General features: G+C 38.5%; 2 protein-coding genes across 2 annotated transcripts in view; one reads left to right on the top strand and one right to left on the bottom strand.

Moving 5' to 3' along the window:
• The window catches only part of LOC115412810 (deleted in malignant brain tumors 1 protein-like), an 83,823-nt gene that overhangs the window by 43,411 nt on the left and 15,048 nt on the right, over positions 1-25,364 (bottom strand). The window lies entirely within an intron of this gene.
• LOC115412607 (CD209 antigen-like protein C) lies at positions 16,375-21,799 on the top strand. The gene is made up of 6 exons (XM_030125202.1): positions 16,375-16,497; positions 16,588-16,686; positions 18,839-19,045; positions 20,119-20,267; positions 21,096-21,196; positions 21,592-21,799. Exons 1-6 carry the CDS (start codon positions 16,440-16,442, stop codon positions 21,734-21,736), a joined length of 759 nt encoding a protein of 252 aa, XP_029981062.1. The 5' UTR covers positions 16,375-16,439; the 3' UTR covers positions 21,737-21,799.

Genomic DNA, 25,364 nt, shown 5'->3' with positions numbered 1-25,364 from the left:
AGGATATTTTGCCAGCGGGGTATCTGATCACTGGCAGGGCATAAGTGTTAATGGCTTGGATCTTATTTTTGCCGTTCAGCTGACTTTTCAGGACCTGCCTTACCCTCTGGAGGTATTTGGCTGTGACCTCTGACCTCTGAGCTGCCTCCTCATGATTACCATTTGCCTGTGGGATCCCCAGGTATTTGTAGCTTTCCTGCACATCTGTAACGTTCCCTTCAGGTAGCTCAACCCCTTCAGTTGTGATCACCTGTCCTCTTCTAGATATCATCCGCCCACATTTATCTAGTCCGAATGACATCCCAATGTCTTTGCTGTAGATCCAAGTGAGGTGGATCAGGGAGTCAATGTCATGCTCATTCTTGGCATACAGCTTGATGTCATCCATATAGAGGAGGTGGCTGATGGTTGTTCCACTTCAGAACCGGTACCCAAAGCCACTCTTTGAGATGATCTGGCTGAGGGGGTTTAAGCCTATGCAGAACAGCAGGGGGGACAGATCATCTCCTTGATATACACCGCATCTGATGCTCACCTGCGCAATTGGTTTTGAGTTTTCCTCCAGAGTCATGTTCCATAGCCTCATCAAGTTCTGGATGAACACTCTTAGTGTCCTGTTGATGTTCTCCAGCTTTAGGCACTCCAGCATCCATGTGTGTGGCATTGAGTCATAGGCTTTCTTGTAGTCAATCCAGGCAGTGCACAGGTTGGTGTCCCTCGTCTTACAGTCTCGGGCAATTTCCCTGTCAACCAGTAGCTGGTGTTTGGCTCCTCTGGTGTTATTGCCTATTCCTTTCTGTGCTCTGCTCATGTATTGCTCCATGTGCCTACACATCTTAGCTGCTATGATGCCTGTTAGGAGCTTCCATGTGGTGCTGAGGCAGGTTATAGGCCGGTCGTTGGATGGTATTGTTCCCTTTTGGGGGTCCTTCATTATGAGGACTGTCAGGTGTAGCAGTCAGTTTTTACCCCCCTCCCATTCTTACCCCGGGGTAAAAATCAACTAGTTGGTTCTTACCCCCGGGGGTAAAAACCAACTAGTTGGTTCTTACCCCCGGGGGTAAAAACCAACTAGTTGGTTCTTACCCCTTTGGTTGGTTTCTACCCCCGGAGGTAAAAATCAACTAGTTGGTTCTTACCCCTCCCTCTAGAAACTGCCACGTAAATGAAAATATATGAAAAGCAGTCTAAAAGTCTATCGTTTGGATTTTGTGAGGAAAATATAGATTGTTTATGGGTTGGATGTGATTAAAGCAATGTTTTAGGGAAATTTTACATATGCCTTCCTAGATATGTTTTGAAATAGTTTAGCAATGTATTGCATCCCTATATTTATTGCTCCTTGTTTTATTGCCTTATTATGCTATATTGATTTACATTCACATTGAAGGTCAAGGTCAATCAACACCATTTTCAACACAAAATTCGAGGTTGACTAGGTGCATGTTTCCTGTAATTTTGAAATTTCTAGCTTAAATACGTGATGAGTTATATCCCAATGCAAGGAATTAAGAAAATTCTCGATTTTAAGACATTTTCCCAGAAATGACCTTGAAATTCAACGTCAACATTATATTTGATACAGATGTACAGGTCTTTAAGCCACATATTTGGTGCAAATTTGATGAACCTAGCTTAAAAATTGAGCGTTTAAGAGCCAAAATTGTGAAAAATAGGTGTGTGGGAAAATTTTTAATTATGCGCATACTTGATGAGCTGCAAAGCTGAATAACAAACTCAGCCTTTGTTTTTAGTTAAGTAACTCATATTCTAAATTTGAAATGGATCGGTCAAATACTTTCTAAGTTATCGCTCGGACAAAATATCTACAGACAGACAGACGAACAGACACGCAGGCTCGTAGCGTAATGCTAAGTGTTTTAACTCACAACAGTTTAAATTCTAATAAGAATGTCTGAGCTTACCTCTTTGTCATCAAACATCAGGATGCCATTGGCCACGTGGTAGGGCTTGGCAGTGTGGCGGAAGTTGGCTTTGGCATTGGCACGTTGTTGGGGTGGTAGGTCATAGATGGCGTCAGGATATTGCCGATCAGTAGCCGAGAAGAAGTTAAGAAGCTGAGTATACAGATCGTCGTCCATGATGGAATGAGTGAAGATTATCCAATTTACCTATATATAGGTAAAATTGGATAATCTTCACCGGACAGTATATATATATATATATATATATATATATACACTGTCCGGTGAATACCGGTGAATACGTAAAGGTGTTGTTGTGATCAGATAGCACCTTACTCGAATGAGACTCGATCAAGAAATTTTGTTTGTTTTGAAGAATCTGTGTACTCCATGTATCACTGGATTTGAGGAATATGTGTTGTTATGAAGTGAGCAAAAATTTTTATTTGCATTCGCATAATTTTAATTTTGGTAAATTTTTTATGTGTTCACATTTTGCACAAACTATTATGCAAACAAAGCCAACTCATTTCCATTACATCGAATTAAAGTTCAAATAAAATATTTCACAAAAAGCCACGTCATTTCGCATTCTTTTTTTTACTTATTAAAATCAAAGAGAGTCATATTTCATATAGAGCGCTTGCAATGAAAAAATGAAATATAACCTTGTTTTCTTGTTGTATATTTAAAGTGGTTGTATGTTGGGGGGGAGTAAAAACCAACCAGAGGGGGTATGAACCAACTAGTTGGTTTTTACCCCGGGGTAAAAATCAGCTGGGGGGTAAAAATCAGCTGTTACACCGGCCCTGGGTCAGCCACTCTGGGTGGTTTCCCAGCTTTAGCAGCTGGTTCATCTGTGCTGCTAGGCGTTCATGGAGTGCAGTCAGCTTCTTAAGCCAGTAGGCGTGAATCATGTTGGGCCCTGGTGCTGTCCAGCTCTTCATTTTGGACACTCTTGTTTGGGTGTCTGCTAGGGTGATGACTACTGGATCTTGTTCTGGAAGTTGGCTGTACTCTGCCTGTAAGTCTATCAGCCATTGGGTGTTAGTGTTATGTGCTGCCTCTTTCTCCCAGATACTCTTCCGGTATTGCTCAGTCTCAGCCCTGGGTGGGTCTGTTGTCACCTTGTTACCCTGCCATTGAGAGTAGACCTTAGCTGGGTTGGTGGAGAACACATTGTTTCTTCTCCTTGCCTCTACTTCTCTTGTATACCTCTGTAGGTGGGTAGCTAGGGCTGTGAGCCTTTGCTTAGCAGTCTCCAGTTTCTCAGCTGTGGACAGTTTGTTATATTTCCTGGGCAGCTCTTTCCTTAGATTCACACCTCTGCTTAGTTCTGTTAGAAGGCTGACTTCTCTCTGTGCCGCCACAATCTTTGCCTCTAGCCTTCTCCTCCATGGGGCAATTCACTCCTTCTGGCTACTACTTATGCTGTTCATCTTGTAGCCAAGCATCTTTAGGATGACTGTTGCTGCTGCATACATCAGCTGATTGGTCTCAGTGATGGTATTGGTAGGGATAGTTAGGAGTGCGGTGCTCAAGTCTTCCAGTACAGACTGGTCTGGTACTGTGTTTAGCCTTGGCAAGCAGAAGGTAGTTGAGCTCCCCCAGGACTTCATGATTCTCTCTCTCAGGTCAGCTGCCCTTGCATTCAGTCTGTCTGTCTTTGGGGCTTCGTACCCAGTCTCAATATTTGGGGGCGATGGTGAAACCACCCCCAAGCTGGCCTTTCGTCCTGGCTCCTCCCCCTTGCCGTAGCATCTTTGTACTGTGGATGAGGTACAACGCTGAACCTGATGTGAAATTGGCTACTGGAACAAGACATTCATGGAGCAGGGCATGTGTGTGTGTGTATGTATATATATATATATATATATATATATATATATATATATATATATATATATATATGTATATATATATATGTGTATATATATATATATATATATATATATATATATATATATATATATATATATGTATGTAAGGGTAGAGACTGCGATCTGGTAGGATCGGCGATTCTACCAGTAGAGACTCCGATCGTAGTCTCTACTGGTAGAAACTCCGATCCTGCCAGTAGAAGGGTTAGGGTTCGGATTGGAGTTTCTACCAGAAGAGACTACGATCGGAGTCTCTACTGGTAGAATCGCCGATCCTACCAGATCGCAGTCTCTACCCTGACATATATACACACACACACACACACACACACACACACATATGTTTTTGGGTTTTTTTGGCGTCATTATTTATAGGTTGTTCTGTTTTTGTTTTACTGTAGATCATATTGGTCAGTATGTGGCCCCTGAACTAAAACAAGTTTGACAGCTTTGACTTATAAACAAATGACTCTAGTGACATCAATCAAACTTGTTTAAGTTGATTGTGTTATAGATGTAAAATACAACAAAGCATAAGCATTTGATTGATTGAGTTGAGCTTTGTTTGTGCATCTCTACACATTAAAGACTCCAAGTCTACCAGTTTTTGGGACTTTCATTATGAAGCAAACAGTAGCTGGAATGTGGAGAAACACCACATTTTTAAAGTGAAAATGGATTCAAAACTGCCATTTAATTAACTCCATGGGTTTTACTGGTGAATCAATCTTGTAGAACATGACAGTGTTTCCATGGTAACTACAGAGCCTCTGAACATCCAAATGGGTCATATCCGATGACTATGAAAAGACACAAACTATTTTACACCAATTATTTGCATGTATTGATAGGATTAGTGGATCGACAGATATTAAACAGTTTAGATCAGTAGATGGTTTTGGTTGATGGTGGCTGTTTAGGTCTTTGAGGGTTAGTAGTGGATGGAAACAACTTTTTTTTTTATATTGTTACAGTACACATCTCAGCTGCAGAACTGACCTCAGTAAAAGCCAATGTGACAGACCATGTCCAGACCAGTGACGACCAGATATCAGACCTGAACGGGCAGCTCCAGACCAGCAGAGACCAGATATCAGACCTGAACGGGCAGCTCCAGACCAGCAAAGACCAGATATCAGACCTGAACGGGCAGCTCCAGACCAGCAGAGACCAGATATCAGACCTGAACGGGCAGCTCCAGACCAGCAGAGACCAGATATCAGACCTGAACGGGCAGCTCCAGACCAGCAAAGACCAGATATCAGACCTGAACGGGCAGCTCCAGACCAGCAAAGACCAGATATCAGACCTGAACGGGCAGCTCCAGACCAGCAGAGACCAGATATCAGACCTGAACGGGCAGCTCCAGACCAGCAGAGACCAGATATCAGACCTGAACGGGCAGCTCCAGACCAGCAGAGACCAGATATCAGACCTGACTAGAGGCCGAGACCAGCTCAACGCCAACCTTATCAGAGCCAATCAGGATGTGGAGAGGCTGCAGATTCTGTCCAAAAGAAGTATGTGACTAAAAAATCCACAAAATTCAAATTTAAACATGACTGAAGATGAAGTTAAAGCAAGGATGTCAGAGTCCTATGGAAGTGTATTGCATTCACATAAAACAATACATTCGGCTGTTTTTCTGAATTAACAAGATAGTGTTTTCTGAAAAACTGTAAACTGGGCTGTGTTTATCTGCGTCAGTGGGACAGTGGTGCTTCTGTCCAAGCAGAAGTTCTCCGTTGTTGGAAGTGTCTGATCCAGGCAGGAGCTCCTTCTACCTGTGCTGCTGCTGAAAACCCTTCGGGGGAGCGTGAAGTTGGTTCCGTTTTTGTAACCGGTTTCGTTTATGGAACCAGTTCCGTTTAAAGATCATGGAACTAGTTTCGTTAACAGAACTCAGAACCAAGCTGTGGTCCGACCTCCAAGCCCCGCTGAGTGCCCTCAAAGCCCCGCCTCCTGTGGGTCTGGGAGGGGCTCTAAACCGCAGTGGACCGGGACACCAAGCCGCTCCTCCACAGATCTAGTTCTGAGTAAAGCTCTCCATCAGGTCCGACAAATACATTAAAACACATTTGCACTCTTCTGCTCTTTATATTTTCTGTAATGCTGGTGAATGTCATTTTATTTGACTTCATTAATACCAACTCCAACTCCCACATCGCTGCGTCGTGCCCTGCAGGAAGACGGACTACAGGCTCTGAGCGCCGGTCCCTGAGGGCGCTCAGCGGGGCTTGGAGGTCGGAGCACAGCTTGGTTCTGTGTTCTGTGAACAAAACTAGTTCCATGATCTTTAAACGGAACCGGTTACAAAAATGGAACCAACTTCACGCTCCCCTGAAGGGTTTTCAGCAGCAGCACAGGTAGAAGGAGCTCCATCCTGGATCAGACACTTCCAACAACAGAGAACTTCTGCTTGGACAGAAGCACTACTGTCCCACTGACACAGATAAACACAGCCCAATTTACAGTTTTTCAGAAAACAGTATCTTATTAATTCAGAAAAACAGAGCCGATTTTTTTGTAACTTATTTTTTCTTGTAATTACGAGATAATTATCTTGTTAATTCAGAAAAACGGAGCCAAATTTATGTTTTTGTGTGAATGCAATACGCTTCTGTAGAGTCCAGTCCCACCCAACAGGATGAATTTTGAGCTTTTTGAAGTGAAAACTCATTACAGCTCAGAGTCAGTAAAAATTCACTGTTACCCATAGAGTTGAAATAAATTTGTTTTCAGACATATACCTTTTTTTTTTCTTTTTGCTGTTTTTATTGTTGAGTTTTTCTGGGTTTTTTTGTTTTTTCATTTTGACTGAGATGAAGAAACCAGATTAAAATTACAGTATATATATATAAATATATATAAAAGGTGCATAAACAGTATCACAGTTGAGGTGTAAACACTGTTAACAGTCAGTATGGCTGATAATAATAAGAAATGTTGTTTATAAGCGCCTTTTAGGATACCCAAGGACATAGTACAAGATAAAACAGACAATGCGTAATTGTAGACTCCTGTCAGCTGTAAAGGAGCCTGATGGAGGAGAGAAAGAACGAGTTCCTGAGTCTGGTTGTTCCAGGATGTTCTTCTAATATTTTATTCTGGTGTCATGTCTTACAGAGAAAACATGTCCTGCAGGTTGGAGGATGTCCTTTTGCAGGTGTTACTTCTTTTCCAGTTCAACTGGACCCTGGGAAACAGGAAGAAACGACTGCAAAAACAGAGACGCAGATCTGGTGGTGATAGACAGCACAGAGGAACAGGTGGAGATATCAAACACACCTTCATCTGTGTTGGTTTTACAGGGTTGAAATTAATATTTTGTTAATATTTGTTCAATTTCTTGATTTTTCTATTTTTATTTTGTTGATTATTTCATTCTTTTTTGTTCATTTTGTTTTGTTATCAATGGATTTATCAGTGCATTCTCCCTCACAGTTATTTTACAGTAAATACTGATCATGCCACCAGGTCATTTTTACACCTTTAAATAAACAGTAGTATGTTCTGTCGGAGAAATACTTTTAGTTGGATTTTTTTATTAATGAATAATGATCTATTTTTCTACTCCAACAGGAGTTCATCCAAGGGTTCAAACAGGAATATTGGATCGGTTTGAACGATCTTGTCAGCGAGGGAACCTGGAAATGGGTCGATGGATCTTCAGTCACACTGAAGTAAGGAAAAAAATGTTTTTTATTTTGGTTAAATTCATGCAGCGTCATATTTGACCATTTGTTTGGTATCCCTGGAGTTTACTCATTTCATTTCTCCATCAGTTATTATGGGATACGTTGAATTTCAGGCATTTCTCACCAGTGTTAAAAGCTGTTCTTATCTGTGCAGGCTGTTCATTTTGTTGATTATTTTCTGTATTATTATTCATTTTGTGAATTATTATGTCAGTTTTTGTTCAATTTGTTGATCACTCTGTTCATTTTGTCTATTATTGAGTTCATTTTCGTTCAATTATTTGATTAGTTGGTTCATTTTGTTTGTTTTTTGTTTATTTTGTGAATTACTTTATTATTGTTCATTTTGTCAATTGTTTCATTCTTTTTTGTTCATTTTGTTGATTAATTTGGTCATTTTCACTTATTTTCTTAGTGTTTTGCTTGTTTTGTTCGTTTTGTGGATTATTTTGTTCAGTTAAATGATTAGTTTTGTTCATTTTGTTAATTATGTTCTTTGTTTTTGTTAATTTTGTGAAAAAAAAATTTAAAATTATTGTTCGTTTTGTCCATTGGTTTGTTCATTTTTATTCAGTTTGTTGATCAAGTTGGTTATTTTCACTCATTTTGTTATTTTGTTGTTTTTTGTTTTTTCATTTTATTGATTTTTTTCATCATTTAATGTGCATATTGTCTCTCATTTCGTTCAATTTTATGAATATTGTTGATAATTTTGTTACATTTGTTCATTTTGTTAATTATTTTGCAGGTTCTGGAATCCGGGGGAACCGAACAACGGTAAGGCGCGTAATGGTATGCATTTGTATGAGGAGGACTGTGGACAAAAAACTGCGAAGGGTAAATGGAATGATCGGCACTGTGGCGTCCCGATGCGTTGGATCTGTGAGAAATAGCTGCAGTGTTTAGAATCTGACCAAAAGTCACACACAGGATTTTATTAGAACGCCTTTAGCTGTGATGGTGTATGACATTGGAGATACTCCTTTTAAAGCTACACCAGTTATTATGGAATATGTTCAATATCGCTGTTCTTATCACTGCAGGTTCTGGGGTTGGTCATTTTATTGATGATTTTGTTGGTTATTCTTCACTTTTTTATTGTTTTTGTTCATTTCTTGATTATTTTGTTTATTTTGTTGAGTGTTTTGTTCCTTTTGTTAAATTTCTTGATTGGTGAAAGGTTGTGTGTGAGCGCACCGGAGCGCAAAATGGTGATTGAAGGGTTAAACTTAAAGCTGCCTGTTTGTAACTGCAGCGGTGGGTGGTTTTTGTTAAACAGTTGGGTTATTTGTGTTTTATATTAAAAATAATCATGTATCGTAAAAGTAATTCGCCTGGGCACAGGATTCCAGTTGTTTAACTATGTCAGTTAATTATAGTCATAGTAGTGAGTTTGTTGGGTTTAAATAATGTTAATTGAGTGCAACTAATTGGATTTTCTACTTCTACTTATTCTGTTTATTCAGACATGTTAAATATACACTTCCTGTTTATCAATTTAAATTAAACAATTTTTGTACTGTATTTTATCTACATGTAAATATCTATTTTTCTATATGATGGTGATTTTGTATTTATAGCATTTTGCATTTGTTGGTCAATTAATTGTTGTTTGTTTCTGTGTTGTTTATTGTTGAAAGGTTTTCCACCTAAAGACTAAAGAATGTGACTGCGTTCAGTGCATGTGCACCAAACAACCTGTGCCTCTGAGCTTTAATTTAAAAAAAAAAAAAAAAAAAAGAGGAAAAAGTCATCCTGGGAATCTTTATCTTTCAAGTGAAGTCCAGTTGCCCAAACCTCCAGCAGACGTTTGTGCCTTTATTCAAGTTGGGGCAAACAGCAAAACCAAACAAAACCAGAACAACTTGTCAATTTTATTCAGTTTTGTCATTTTGTTGGTTATAAACTAGAATCCTAAATCTGTAAATTCAAAATAAAACATGCATGCCTTTGTAAAATCCTGTTTTCATCCAGCCAGTCCTGTTTTTGTTCTTTAAATCTACCTCTGCTCCCTGTTCCACATTTTGGGTCCAAAATTCTCCACCTATACATCAAAATTTGTGTCACTCAGTCACTTTAACAAATTAGTCACTTTAACAAATTTATTTTATTTTTTATTTTTATCTTCTCTTTATTTTCTATTGTATTTGATGTTTATTGTCTTGTGCTGCTGTACAGTTGAATTTCCCCCGTGGGGGAATCGATAAAGTTTATCTTATCTTATCTTGAAATGAAGTAATAATAATGAATCAGCACTAATGCTTAAACACATTCACCATAGATCGTCAGTGGGCCCAGGTAATACACATGTGGTATTGTTGTGGAAGTTTTACGGCCGCAGGTGGTGGACATCTCTGGTCTCTATGACGTTTTTCCACACTGTGCTCTGGAATGTTGAATTTATGTCTCTGTACTCCCATCTAGATAGTGGAGTCAAAGACAAACTCAGACATCGAGCAGAATTCGAGCCGCATAAAGTGTTTATTCATACACAAAATAAACACTGAGTTGATATCTGCAGAAACAAGTGGATTTTTTTCCCACTTTTTATATGACAAAATATTTCTTTTTCCTTTTTTTCCTTTTCTTTTTTTTTTTAAGACAAATTTTGAACATTATTCTAGTTGGATCAGAAGACTCTCTTCTTGGCTTCATCCCGGATAGGGTAAGTTTTTACTGGTGTCTGTCTGGATTGGACAGCATATACACTACCAGTCCAACGTTTGGACTCACCTCCTCATTTAAATGACATGAAAATGGACCTCAGATGGACCAACAAGTGCTCAGCATCACTGGGAACTCCTTCCAGACTCTTGGAAAACATTTCAGGTGACTACCTCATGAGGCTCATCGAGAGAATGACAAGAATGTGCAAAGCAGAAATAAAAGCAAAATGTGGTTATTTTGAAGAATCTAAAAATTAAAACATGCTTTGAGTTATGTCACACTTAATTCCATATGTGTTCATTTATAGTTTTGATGCCTTCAGTGAGAATCTCCAGTGTAAACAGTCATGAAAATAAAGAAAAAACAGGTGAGTCCAAACTTTGGACTGGTAGTGTATGCATATGCAACTATTTCCCAGTATTAGTTTATGATATATAAATATGTAACTTTTTCCCCAGAATATGTAAATTATTTCCCAGAATGTTCAAAATTTCCATTCAGGTTTTTTTTTTTTTTTTTCTCCACGTTTTCAAAACTTTCCATGGGTGTGTTCTTTTTTGTGGTGGTGCTCCCGAGAAAAAAGTCAGTTACTCTGGTACAATCTTCCCATTACACTAAAAATAACTTCTGGCATGCAAATGAATACAGGTTGAATACTTTTGATTAAAATACTGGTTTTCAGGACACCGCAGTATCCCTGAAAAGCTGAGAAAGTCCCCTTTTCCTTACTTTTTAAAGCATATTGGTAGGTTTAATCATTGAAAAGTTGGTCACAGAAGGTGGTCACAGTCACTGAGGGTTCAATGAAATTCCTCCTCCACCTGTTAACCTTTGACCCTGTGCTTATTCTTAAAGGGAGACGTGGTTCTGTAACATGGAGGGTAGACATTTAAAGATCCAGGAACTTATAAAAGCAGAACAAGAAGTTATTTCACTGTGAGATAAGAAGACTGTCACACCACTTCTTCTTTGTTTTTTAAAAATTATTATTATAAAAGAGGAAGGGAGCCCTCAGCTCCTCTGCTTTCAAGTTTCTATAATTCTGTTACAGACTGAATCAGATTGTCCTCAGGTGATTCCAAACTCACTGGTTGTGAGACGACTGAAGCACCGTTAGTTGGACCTCTGTTGAATATTTATCCAGTCACTTGTTACTTTTTTTTTTCATTATTAATATTTTATAGAATTAGTTTGTATCTTCACTAACAGTCAGCTGTGGTAAAATATCATGTTTCCTGCAGAATCAAAAACGTTCTGTTGAATCTCACCTTTAATTGATTCCTGGTAAAAGCAGCGTGTGGTGATCACTGAAAAACAGGAATATGATGAAGAAGTTCAGTTTAAGATTATGTGACTTATGTCCTGTTCACTGTTCAACCTAAGGGCCTGATTTACTAAGATCACAAATAACATGTGCAAATTTGCTTGCTTGCGCTAAAAATGCGCCGCTATCAATTTGCGTGTCATGGGTGATCGACTCAGATCTCCTGTGTAAATGACAACAGGTGCAAAGTCTTGGAGACCGCCTTATTTAAATGAGGATTTTGTGTGCGCTCCTGGTTGTTGTCATGGAGACAGTACGCTGGAAAAACTGCTCTGGGATACACCAGCACTAATGGAACAGTGCACTGGAATGATCCAGATGCAAGGAAATGTAACGATGGAGGAGTTTAGTCATAGAAGGTATTGCATGACTCCTCCTTATGACTGGACCCAAATCATCCCCTCGTTCATCTAGAAGTTCTACAATGGCATTGTGGGTAGGAGGTAGTCCGAAGTTTGGACTCACCTGGTTTTTCTTTTTTTTCATGACTGTTTACGTTGTAGATTCTCCCTGAAGGCATCAAAACTATAAATGAACATATATGGAATTATTATGTATTATTATTATTATTTTTTTTTTTACAGACAAGATCAATACGGCATTTCCAGCTCAATTTTTTATCAGTGATGCTCTTAACCCTAACCCTAACCCTAGCCCCAACACAGTACAGCATAAAACAACACACTGGCCACAATGCCCTTAGGAACCTCCTGCCCACATCAAAACATCTGAGCTTTGTTGGGAAAAACAATCTGGACCGAGCCTTTTTAAACCCAGCCTACTGTTCCTCTTTCACTTCAGTTTACTGTCCACATGTACTCCTAGGTACTTGCATGTTTCCACAGTTTCAATAGGCTGACCTTTGATGACCACTGGAGTGACCGTTTGTTTTTTCTTTCTATAATTAATGATTATGTAAGCAGCATGGGTGTGTGTGAAGGAATAAATCAGTCAAAACAGGTACAGGGTCTTTCTCAGAACTTTTTAGTGAGTTCCAACGCACAGTAGCTACAGACAACTCCTCTCACCCACCTTAACTCTCAGAACTCCCAGAACAGCGCCCCCTAGGCAGACTCCCTGATAACAGAATATCAGCTTAACATTACTGTAAGTGTACACTTTCCTTTATCTAAGAACACACCAAAACCATGTCTGCATAACATCACAATAAACATATGTCTTCACTCCTACTGTGCTTATGTTTACTGCAGAATAGACTTCAGTTAAACTGTAAAACGCATGCATTTTTGTCATCTCTCCAAAAATATCTGTGGTTTGAGGATGGGGTTTACGCCTTTCATTTGGCGAGTCTTCAAAAACCCTTAGGTTGACTGAAAATCTCATCTGTTAGAGTGTGTGATGTCATCAGTTAGAGTGGAGGAACAGCGAAAATTCACCTGAAAATTTTCTGAACAACTCACCCTCCTGGCCAAACGATACATAGGGGGTGAATGATCTTTTCCAGAAATGTAGCCACAGTTCCTGAGCTCCATATGAACCCATGTTTGAAGACCTAAGCTCTTTTTAAAGTGAAATGGCACAACTCGGTCATTTCTCACAGTACAGACAAAAAACATACATCTGTGTGTTCCCCAGGTCTGTCTGACGCTCATGATCCTGTTAGTTTTCACCTATCATTTACAGTTTTCCCATAATTAGCAGCTGTTCGGGAGCTGTTTCACAGTGTCTCAGTCATAAATGAGTGTGCTTGTCTCTGTGTCCTCAGTGCCTGCAGTGCTTGTTGTCATGGTAACAGCACATGTGGTCTGTGTGGCACAGCTGCAGACAATTAAGATAATTAAGGCTCCACACAAAAAAGGTACACTAATACAGATACACTAAAAGTACAAATAAATTGAAATAATAAATAATGAATGCAATAAAAATAAATATAAAAAACTACTAATACTGGAAAAGCACTCAGAGAGCGCAGACCTCCGCCAAGGCAGATCAGTCTCCCCCCAACCCCACCCCCGATCACCACCAAAATTTCATCATTTGTTCCTTGTGCCAATATCAACATTTCCTGAAATTTTCATCCAAATCCATCCATAACTTTTTGAGTTATCTTGTACACAGACAGACAGACAGACAGACAGACAAACGAATGCCAGCAAAAACAGAACCTGCTTGGCGGAGGTAATAATGACGCTGAAAAACTTCCCATAAATTCTCTCTATGAAATGAATGCGCTGACCTGGGATCACATACACAGACACATGGAACTATTCAATTAAAGGAGCCTATTTAAACACTGCTTTAACAGGACTGACACAGGCTGTGGGAGGGGCTTCTCATCTGAATACAGGTCTACAGAAAGTCTGTGGTGGCGTCAGTCCACACATTCACAGATGAAGTGAATGGCAGATATTTCTTGCTTTTATGTCGCACCTAACCACAAGTCCACCGATCTGGCAAGAGGCAAGCACACAGGTTACATTTCCTTCCAGAAATGTATGGAAGTCAAGTTACTTATTCCATTTTCTCTCTTACAATTAGATTGTGTGTTTTCTACGGTGGCTGACAAGGGCCAAACACAATGCAAAGGCCCTCAGTTAAGAGAAAACAGCTGCAAGTACAGAAACGATGCAAATTCACCGACTCAAACAAAGTCTACACGAGGTACAAAAAGAGGAACGTGGAGCAAATGAAAAACTGCACTGCAAGAAACAAAAACAAATGCATAACCATCAAATGCTCTGCAAATAGAGAAACGATGCAAACCAAGAAAATATCTGCAAACGACAAACGCTGCATAACCGGTCAGTCCAACAGAAGTGCTCCAAACCTGTAGGGGGCAGAGTTTATAGACAACAGACTACTGTCAAATGGAATCAAATAAAAGTCACATGACAGCTCTACGCCGTAACTTCAATCAGTTCCCACTGTAGTTTGAAACACTCAGTCAGCTGTTCTCTCCATCCTGTGTGTCTGTGCATTGAGCTGTTCTGCTGACAGCGCCCCCTACAGGTCTGGAGCACTTCTGTTGGACTGACCGGTTATGCAGCGTTTTTTGTTTGCAGATGTTTTCTTGGTTTGAATAGTTTTGTGCTTTGCATCGTTTCTTTGTGATGATGCATGTGTTTTTGTTTCTTGTGGTGCATTTTTTCATGTGCACCTCGTTCCTCTTTTTGTACCTCGTTTAGACTGTGTTTGAGTTTGTGAATTTGCGCAGTTTTCTCGAACTGAGATGCATTGGGTCGTTGCAATGTGTTTGGCCCTTGTTGACCATTGTAGTTTTCTCCACACTGAGCTGTAAAATGAGAAACACAGCAATTAACAAAAAAGCCAATCTCCTCTCTGTAAGCCCAGTCATCACCCTGAGAAATGAGGACATTTTTGCAGATGACAAAAAGCAGAACTGTGCCTATAGTCAGCCGTGTACAGTGTGAATAAGGAGGGGGGTAAAACAGTGGCCTGCGGAACTCCAGTTTTAATCTAGATCATTTCAGAACATCTGTCACCGAGTCTCACAAATTGAGGATGGTTAAAAGATGTCATATCAGTCCCCGGACTTCTGCCTGTTTTGTCTGTCTTGTCTGTCATTTCCTGTTTTATTTTGTTAAGTTCTCCTCTTGTGTCATGTCTGGTGTTTTTACTTCCCTTCCCTGATTGTGTCACCTGTGTCTGATTACCTGTCCCCGCCCTGATTTGTTCCACCTATGTCTCATTGTCTTCCCTCCCTCCTGTGTATATAAGCCCTGTGTTTCTGTATGTTTGTTGCCAGTTCGAATTCTCCTTGTGTGTCTACTTACCAGCGTTTCTTCGGATCCTGTTTGTCTGCCTGCCTGTCTGTTTTTGACCCAGATTGTTTCCTTGACACCAGAGTTTTTGCCTGTCCCCTGTCTGTGCTTCAGCCTCAGTGTCCACTCCTGTGTTCGACCTTTTTGCCTGGATTAACGGTATGTGACTTTGCCTTTTCCCAGTGTCCTGTTGCCTGTCTGCTAGCCTCTCTGTGCATGACCTGGTCTGTCTCCTGACTCTCCTCTGTTTTCCCCTAGTCGGGTTCCCCTCGTGTGCTCCCGACCCGGGCCATGGGCTTACTCATTCGGGTTCGGACGCCGTGACGAATCCACCAAGCAGTTTCACTGAAGACTCACCCATAATCCTTTTGTGTGAACTGTATTTTCTGACTGTGTTTAATAAACACAATTACATTGTATTTTTGTCTGTGGGTCTTGCATCTGGGTTCAGACTTCGTACTTCCAGTCTTAACAAAAGAGTCTAAAATCCAGGCGACCGTGGTGTTGTGCAACTTAAAAATCAGTAACTTATGTGATAAAATATGTGGCTGTAATGTATTAAAAACACTAGAGGGAAAAAAAAACATGATTCAAACAGAGCTACCAGTCGTTTCCAGGTGTTGGTAGGTAGTAGAGCACATGCAGTAAGGCATTTGTCTACTCTGCTCCTTGCACATGGAATGTGTTGCTAAAAGACTGGAAACGGATTGAATTGACCTCCTTGAATACTTTTAAATCCAAACTCAAAGTGCTAGAGAATAACTCAATTATTTGCACTTGTTTTTCATAGTTTGACTTGTCCTGTAAATTATTGTATGTTGTAACTGTGTGTTGCTGCCTCTTGGCCAGGACTCCCTTGGAACAGAGGTTCTTAATCTCAATGGGATCTTTTTTCCTGGTTAAATAAAGGTTAAATTAAAAAAAATCCGCACTAACACCCTTCCTGTAAGCAGACTGTAGGATATACTTTACTGTTAACTAAGCATTAGTGACTCATGACACGTATTCACTGCTCTCAGGTCTAAAAATGCCAAACCACAAGCAGCTGAAAATATGCAGAAACCTCAACTAAATCCCATAATGCAACAGATAATTCAGTATTTTAAACACTCATAACTTCCTCTATAGATGAAACAGCTGAAGTGTTAGGACACTCCCATGTAACCTGGCCATCGCTGCAGAACTGAATTTACAAACCCAGGATGGAGGATCTGTACATGAACATTGAGGAGGTTAAACATGTCAACACGGGATCTTCAGGTGAGAGTATAGATCCTGGATTCATAGAAGTGTTTTCCAGACTGCTCTCAGTGTTACTGTTTTATTCTCTGGTCTGTTTCCTCTCCTCAGCTCCTCAGGTCTCAAACAGGGGCTTACGTAGAGCTGTTGTCTTTCTGGGGTTCTTCTGTGGTTCCCTGATGTTTGGACTCATCGGCCTCGGGGTCTACAGTGAGTCTGGATCAAACACTGCACAAAGAACAGGACTTTATTCACATAGATTCAGTCTCACATGGGTTCTTTTTGGACTTTTACAACTGGTTTTATTATTATTTTAGGTCTGGTGATGTATTATATTTAACTCCAAAGACCTAAACAGCCAATGGCCTAAAGTATCTATACCTGATGGTCCTCTAATTCTATCAATACATGTAAATCATTGGTGTAAAACGCAGAGTGTCATCTCTTTATGACTGAAGTAAAGTCATATCCTGAATAAATCTCATGTACAAAGGTGGTTTAGTAGTTTTTGCAGATGCTATCAATGTAAAATCACACCGTCCTTCCATATAAGCAGGTTTTTTTTTGTTTGTTTTTTTTTGCCTTTTTGTTTGTTTTAGTGGATCAGAACCTAGCTGTTTGGATATTGTTTTGCACAAAAGTAGCTGCACCAAATATAAATGTATAGGATTGTTCACTTCCCCCTTAAAGACCCAAACATCCACTGTCAACCAAAAGCATTTACTGATCTTAAATATTTATCAACGCTTAATAATGTACAATCACACATTCCATCCAGATAAACAGTTGATTTTTTGCTTTTTTTTTGTTTGTTTTAGGGGAAAAATAACCTTATTGTTTCCATATATTTGAACAGAAGCAAGTGTGCCAAACGTAAAGTTAATAGCACTGTTAAGACTAAACATCCACCATCAGTGAAGGTCAGTGTAGTTACAGTTTCTGAGCTGTGCACACAGCCTCTTATGGAGTTCAGAGACGCTGTCCAAGAGAACATCCAAGAGAACATCAGTAACAAACCCTAGTGACATCAGTCAAACCTGTTTAAGCAGATTGTGTTATAGATGTGAAATACAACAAAAGCATAAGCATTTGATTGACTGTGTTGATCTCCGTTTGTGCATTTCTACTCATTAAAGACTCACAGCCAGTGTGTCCATGTGGGCCCAGAAGGGTTCCATCTGGGCTGCATATAAGGGTCCCATTTGCATTTGTCCACAGTTTCCATGGTGACCCCACATGTGTTTGCCCAGATAAGAATCAGAGATGTGAATATCTCATATTATTTATTCTTCACACTATTTATCCCACTGTATTTATCTTTCTTGTCATTTGCACTACTTCTCGTGTTATTCAAACTACTTAAATTCTATGTTTTACAAATATCTTAGTTCGCAATACTTTTTATTTTTTAATATAAATAACTGTGCCTTTTACTGATATTTGTTGTCTGTCTGTAAATTCTTGCACTGAACCTGAGAGCTTTGCCTCAGTTTCGTTGTACTTGGTACAATGACAATAAAGAAATTCTGATTCTGATCTGGGCAAACACATGTGGGGTCACCATGGAAACTGTGGACAAACCCACATGGGACCCTTATATGCAGCCCAAATGGAACCCTTCTGGGGCCCACATGGACATGCTGGATGGGCGGTTTTTGGGACTTTCATTATGAAGCAAACAGTAGCTGGAATGTGGAGAAACACCACATTTTTAGAGTGAAAACTGATGCAAAACTGCCATTTATTTAACTCAAATCAATCAATCAATGATCAATCAAATCAATCAATCAAATTTATTTATATAGCGCCAAGTCATAACAGAAGTTATCTCCTGACACTTACTCCATATATAGAGCTGGTCAAAACCAGACTCTTTACAGAAACCCAACAGAATCCTCCAGGAGCAAACGCTCGGTGACAGTGGTGAAGAAAAACGTCCTTTTAACAGCAGAAACCTGGAGCAGACCCAGAGTCCTGGAGGATGGACGACTGACAGGACCAGTTGGGGTTAAAGAGAGAGAGTAAAGGAGGAGAAAAAGAGAGAGAGAGAGAGAGAGACTGGGGGAGAGGGGAAGTAGGGGGAGACACATGGATGCAATTGAACTCATGGGTTTTACTGGTGAATCAATGTTGTAGAAGGTGATGGTGTTTCCACGGTAACTACGGAGGATCTGAACGTCCAAATGGGTCATATCTGATGACCATGAAAAGATGAAGAACTGTATTTTACACCAATTATTTACATGTATTGATAGGATTAGTGGATCAACTGGTATTAAACTGTTTGGATCAGTAGATGGTTTTGGTCGATAGCAGCTGTTTAGGTCTTTGAGGGTTAGTAGTTTTTTTTATATTGTTGCAGTAAACATCTCAGCTGCAGAACTGACCTCAATCAAAGCCAACATGACGGACCATCTACAGACCAGCAAAGACCAGATGTCAGACCTGAACGGGCAGCTCCAGACCAGCAGAGACCAGATATCAGACCTGATTAGAGACCGAGACCAGCTCAACACCAGCCTCATCAGAGCCAACCAGGAAGTGGAGAGGCTGCAGACTCTGCCCAAAAGTGAGTGACTAAAAAAATCTATAAAACTCAATTTAAAACAAGACTGAAGATGAAACATACAGCCCAAAGACCAAAGCTGGCCGGCCAAAAGATCCAATGCAGCCTAAGGAATAAATTCATTTGTGAAATACAAAAATTACACTGAAGTTACTGACAATCAGTCAAACTAATTTCAGGGGTATTTTAATCTTGAGTGCATCAGTAAAAATTCACTGTTACCCATAAAGTTGGAATAATTTTGTTTTCAGACCACTTTTTTTTAATTAGAGATGAAGAAACCAGATTAAAATGATTATTTGTGGTCAGAACATTATAAATATATAGAGATAAACATTTATAATAATTATAACAATAATAATGATTAAAAATAAAATTAAATGTTGAGTAAAACTCAGTAAAAACAAACAATTTGCAAGTGTTTTAGTGACAACGTCATATGAATAAATGAAACGAACCCTAAAAATGCATCGTACAATGATATTTATTGCAATCTATAACTGCACTGTTGCCTGTAAAGTTGGAATAAGTTTTTAAGACACATTTCTCTTCTTGTTCCTATTTCTTCACATCAGTAATAATCTTTGACCCAGTACAATGATTACAAACTGAGTCCCAGTTACAATCAAGACTAAATCACATTTCATTTTATGAAAAGAGGTAAAACATATTTTATTCCAACTTTATGGACAACAGTGTAATAGGATTTTAATCTGTAAATCACGACAACTTCAAAGTTTATTTTCCTTACTTTAATGTGAAAAAAGTAGAATTACATGATGAAAATGTTTACATTCACAAACTATCCTTCATCAGCAGGTGAGGGCTAATGCTAACCACTAATGCTAGGTGCTGTTGTACTTTTATAACTACTGTCACCTTCTGCCCATAAATGTAATAGCAGCTAACCTTCTAAGACCTTCTAGGACAGGAACGTCAAACATGTCAAACATTTCATATGAATACGATGATGAAAGTTTGGTAGAAATGTGTTTTTGTCTTCAGATTTTTCTGGTGGTTTCATGTCAGCTCTTTTGTACAATGGAAATATTTGGTTTTGGTTTCATGTCTTGCAGAGCAGAAGACAACGTGTCCTGCAGGATGGAGGATGTCCTTTTGCAGCTGTTACTTCTTTTCCAGTACAGCTGGACCCTGGGAAGCAGGAAGAAACGACTGCAAAAACAGAGACGCAGATCTGGTGGTGATAGACAGCACAGAGGAACAGGTGGAGATATCAAACACACCTTCATCTGTGTAAACATACACATTTATTTCCCATTGTCTTTTCTTCACATGAGAGTGAGTGTGTGTGTGTGTGTGTGTGTGTGGTGGGCGGGGGGGGGGCAGGGTTTAGCTTCCTGACATTAGAAACATCTGATATGAGTTTAATCAGATCTGGTTATTTGTTTAGTTTTTGTTCATTGTGGCGATTATTTTGTACTTTTTTTAAAAAATTTTTTTAATTCTATCATTATTTTGGTCATTTTTACTCATTTTATTACTTATTTGGTTCTCTTTGTTGATTATTTTGGTCATTTCATCAATTTTTCTTTTTTTTGGTCATTCTGTCAATTTTTCTTTTTTTCTGATATTTTGATATGTTTCTTCATTTTATGGATTATTTTGTTAATTTTGGATTATTCTGTTCTTTTTGTTGATTATTTTGGTCAGTTTCTTCTCAGTTTTTTCATTGTTTTGGTCATTTTCGCTGATTTTCTTGATTATTCTGTTCGTTTTGTTGATTTTTTTGGCCATTTTGTTGATTATTTAGATCATTTTTGTTCTCTTTTTTTCATTATTTTGGTCATTTGTACTCATTTTCTTGATTATTTTGTTCTTTTTGTTGATTATTTTCTTCATTTTGGTGATTATGTTTTCCATTTTTGTTCCTGCTGTATTTTTATCTACACAGTTATGATTCAATAAATACTGATCACACCCTCAGGTCATTTTTACGCCCTTAAATAAGCAGTAGTCTTTTCTGTCAGAAAAATATTTCTTTCAGTTGGATTTTTCATGAATAGATAATGATCTATTTCTTTCACTCCAACAGGAGTTCATCCAAGGGTTCAAAGATTATTATTGGATCGGTTTGACTGATCGTGTCAATGAGGGAACTTGGAAATGGGTCGATGGATCTCCAGTCACACTGACGTAAGGGGAAAAAAATGTGATTTACTTTAATTAAATTCATGCAGCGTCATATTTGACCATGTGTTTGGTACCATTTGAGTTTACTCATTTCATATCTCCATCAGTTATTATGGGATACGCTGAATTTCAAGCATTTCTCACCAGTGTTTAAAGCTTTTTGCATCTGTGCAGGCTGTCAATTGTATTGATTATTTTGTTCATTTTGTTCAATTAGTTGACTAGTTTGTTCTTTTATTTTCTTTGTTTTTGCTCATTTTGCTTATTTTGTAATTTTTACTGCCTATTTTGTTGAGTTCATGGATTACTTTGTTCATTTCTGTTCATTTTGTTAATAATTTTGTTACGTTTGTTCATTTTCTTGATAATTCTGGTAATTTTGTTGATTATTTTTGCAGGTTCTGGGATAAAGGGGAACCGAACAATGGTATGGGGAGTAACGGTGTGAATCTCGGTGAAGAGGACTGTGCAGAAAAACCGGCGAAGGGTAAATGGAATGATCTGTCCTGTAACACCCTGAGACGTTGGATCTGTGAGAAATAGCTGCAATGTTTAGAATCTGACCAAAAGTCAAATCACTCACAGTATTTCATTGGAACGCCTTCAGCTGTGATGATGTATGACACTGGAGACACTCATTTTAAAGCTCCATCAGTTCTTATGGAATATGTTCAGATTCACTGCACTTATCACTGCAGGCTCTGGGGTTGTTCATTTTATTGATTATTTTGTTGGTTATTCTTCACTTTTTTATTATTATTATTATTATTTTTGTTCAATTTGTTGATTATTTAGTTCATTTTGTAGGTTACTTTGTTCATTTTGTTACTTATTTTCTTCATTTTGTTTATAATTTTCCTCATTTTTTGTTCATTTTGGTATTTGGTTCAATTTGTTGATTATTTAGCTTATTTTGTTGAGTATTTTCATTTTTGTTCAATTTGTTGATTATTTTATTCATTTTATCAATGACTTTGGTCATTTTGTTGATTATTCTGTTCAGTTTTGTCCTTTTGTTGGTTATAAACTGGAATCCTAAATCTGTAAATTTAAAATGAAACATGCATGCCTTGGTAAAATGCTTCATGTGTGGATGATGTATTTTCTCTGTGAACCTGTAAAAGGAACCACTGCAGCATTAAAGTTCCTCATGCAAGAAACCATACACGAACAAATATTCTCTTATTTTATGCAATTTGCATTTAAACTTTACACCTTCATAAGCCTTCGAATCAAACTCACCCATGAAGAAGAAACACTGCCATTTCACCATCGAACTCCATTCTTTTCATTCAGAGCTGCGCCCACTGGTGAAAACAATGCCTTTTATTTTTATCCCTTCTTTTCTAATGATGAATTTGTGTTACTTTCTTTATAGTTGATAAGAGAAATACTGCATATAGCCCATTTAAGCTGCATATAAGACACAGATATCCCATTGACTTTACAGACTGACCACATCACACTCTGCAAAGTGGTGTCCAAACATCAGTTTGTTTATTTCCTTCCACCACAATCTCCAATTACGTCACAAAAGTATAACACACTTGTAGTAGTCAATCCCACCACCCAACAACCACATGTAATGTCTACACAAATGTAGTAGTACACACAATAAACCAAGAGAAATAATAATCAAAAACACGTTATCCTATTTAGATGATGCTCGGACTAGGGTTAGGTGATAACATTCAAATCATTACAATCGTGCAATAAATATAATTATCGTAATGCAGTTCCTTCTGTTTTTAGGGTTTAGTTTGTACACACTTTCTAAACTAACTACAATATCAAAAATGTTTTACTGTTGCTCAGTTTTATTCATGTCTATTTTGTTGATGAACATTGTATGATAGAAGAGTTTAGCATCAGGAATAACTGATTTTTAACATCTTAAAATGCACAGAAATCAGCAAAATTAGCATTAAATCACGACATCAGAGGCAATATCTGACCCTTTTATGTCCCTTCTGTCTTATTTTTACATGGTGTGGTGTTGGTGTTTTTTTGACAAATAATGTAAAACTACAAATAATAATGTGTTTCCATAAATTGTCACTCAGGACCAAAACTTTGCCATTAAGACACAGCGATGTGACATTTATAGTGATCATTATGGATATTGGATTGATAACGTTTTTCACCCAACCCTAGCTCGGACAATAACCGATTTTTTTTTTTTTTTAATTTTACTACATGTGAGGAAAGGATTTCACTGAAGTTATTTGTATGGATGGGATTTGATAAGAATGAAGCGATTCTGGCTCTATTATCGATATCTCTAATCCATTCCCATTTTCTCGCAGATCCAGTACAGGCTGTTATCACAGCTCACATCAGCCCACAGGCCTGTTGAGGAATGCATGTGCACACAGTCCTCATCATGGACATGGTTCGGCTCCCCTTGACTCCAGTACCTAAATAAAACACACAGAAACACTATTGGGAAACATCCCTCTAATAATGTCTGAATTGAACCAAAGAGGGGAACTTTTCTTCCTTACTGCTGAGTTAATGGAGATCCATCCACCCATTTCCAGGTTCCTTCCTCTTCAAGATCACTCAGACCAATCCAAGAGTTCTTGTTGAACCGTGAGATGAAGTTCTGTTGTGGATGCAATAAAAAAAAAAAAAGGTGTACATACAGGGGTGCTTCTATGAAACTGGGTTCATTTTGGAACCAGCTTTTAACACCCAATAATAAAAGGTAAATGTAGGCATATTTCCCTCCAGGATGGACCTGATGATGACCTCAGATAAATGCAAAATAAATTATACTCTTGCTCTGAGCCATCCCATAATTAATGAATTTTTAATATAATATTGGGGCCAAAAATAGGACCCAAATATGGACAGTAAAAGCTACCTATAGGTGTCAGTGCATTAGATCTGAAAACTTGTCTGTAAATGGTCTTATATCAACTCTAAATAAAGACACTGTTAAAAGCGTCGATCCCAGTGGTTTTTCTAATCCAGACCTGCGGGTTTTTCATCAATCTCAGTCTCATCCCAGGTTTTGTACGTAACCATTCGTGTCCACTGGTGTTACATACAGAACCTGCCCAGTTAAACGCATACAAATCGTGAATGATTTTGCAACAGGGGCCATTTTTGTGAAACACTCTGCCTTGAATATTTACTTCGATTCCCAAAATGTACCTGTGAGAGAATAAAGAGATATTCAAAAAAATAGTAGAGCATAATTTTTGTGTCCTTTTGACCATGTTACATGCGTTTTTTGTTTGTTTTTTTTTATTAAAAATAATGTAAAAATAATATAAAAATGTGTTTTATCTGAAAAATAGTTTCTGTTTTATCTCAGTACTTATTTTTAAAATAGACCCAAAGTACTTCCACACTTGCTTTATAACGTTACTCTACATCTGGTTTGAATTTTTAGCCCCATGTCCTGTTTTTAGGACCAGTTTCATAGAAGCACCCACAGGCAAAGTATGTCATTGCTCATGCCACTGGTCTACAAGTAAAATGCTTCCAGAATAAAAGAAGTGAAATTTTACCACGTGTGAGTCACTGATAAAGAAAAATCAAGTTGAAAATGCTGGTTGGCTGAAGTTTCTAAGATACAGTCTGGGGTCAAAATGTGAAATTTGAGAATTAACCAGAGAATAAGTTTAACTCCAAAGGAATATTAGTGTCAGCTACCAGATCTATAGGGTGGGTGAAAAGTAACTAGGCGTTAAATATTGGTAATAAAATCCATATTCCTATAACAAATTTATTGAAACAAATGATACATGTTCTTTATTACATGGGAAAATCAAAGTAAATCTTCTTATTTCAGTGTAAACACCGGGGGCGTCAAACAGCCAGGGATGGAATGAACGACTTTCTGAAGGACGTCATGTGGGTGTTACGCTCCGGCTAGGAGACCCCAGGACATGACATGAATAAGTGGACACCTTCCCTCACTCCCAAGCCACAGAGAAACCCCCAGGATGCAGCTTTGTGCACTTAAACAGACCTATGATTTATTTACAAATCACATGAATAAATGTGATGCATAAATTAAGCATAGCTGCAGCTTTATCTTAACAAACATAAGTCAACTATCTGAGGAACCAAGGCTGACCTGCAAAAGAAAGAGTAACCAAAATACAGTCAAACCTTCCTACTTATGACAAAACAGGAGAAACCGAGACAAAGAATCGGG

Source organism: Sphaeramia orbicularis, chromosome 21 (genome assembly GCF_902148855.1).
Source record: "Sphaeramia orbicularis chromosome 21, fSphaOr1.1, whole genome shotgun sequence".
NCBI lineage: Eukaryota > Metazoa > Chordata > Actinopteri > Kurtiformes > Apogonidae > Sphaeramia > Sphaeramia orbicularis.
The sequence above is the reverse complement of the archived record's forward strand: the minus strand, read 5'-3'. Positions and strand labels throughout refer to the sequence as shown.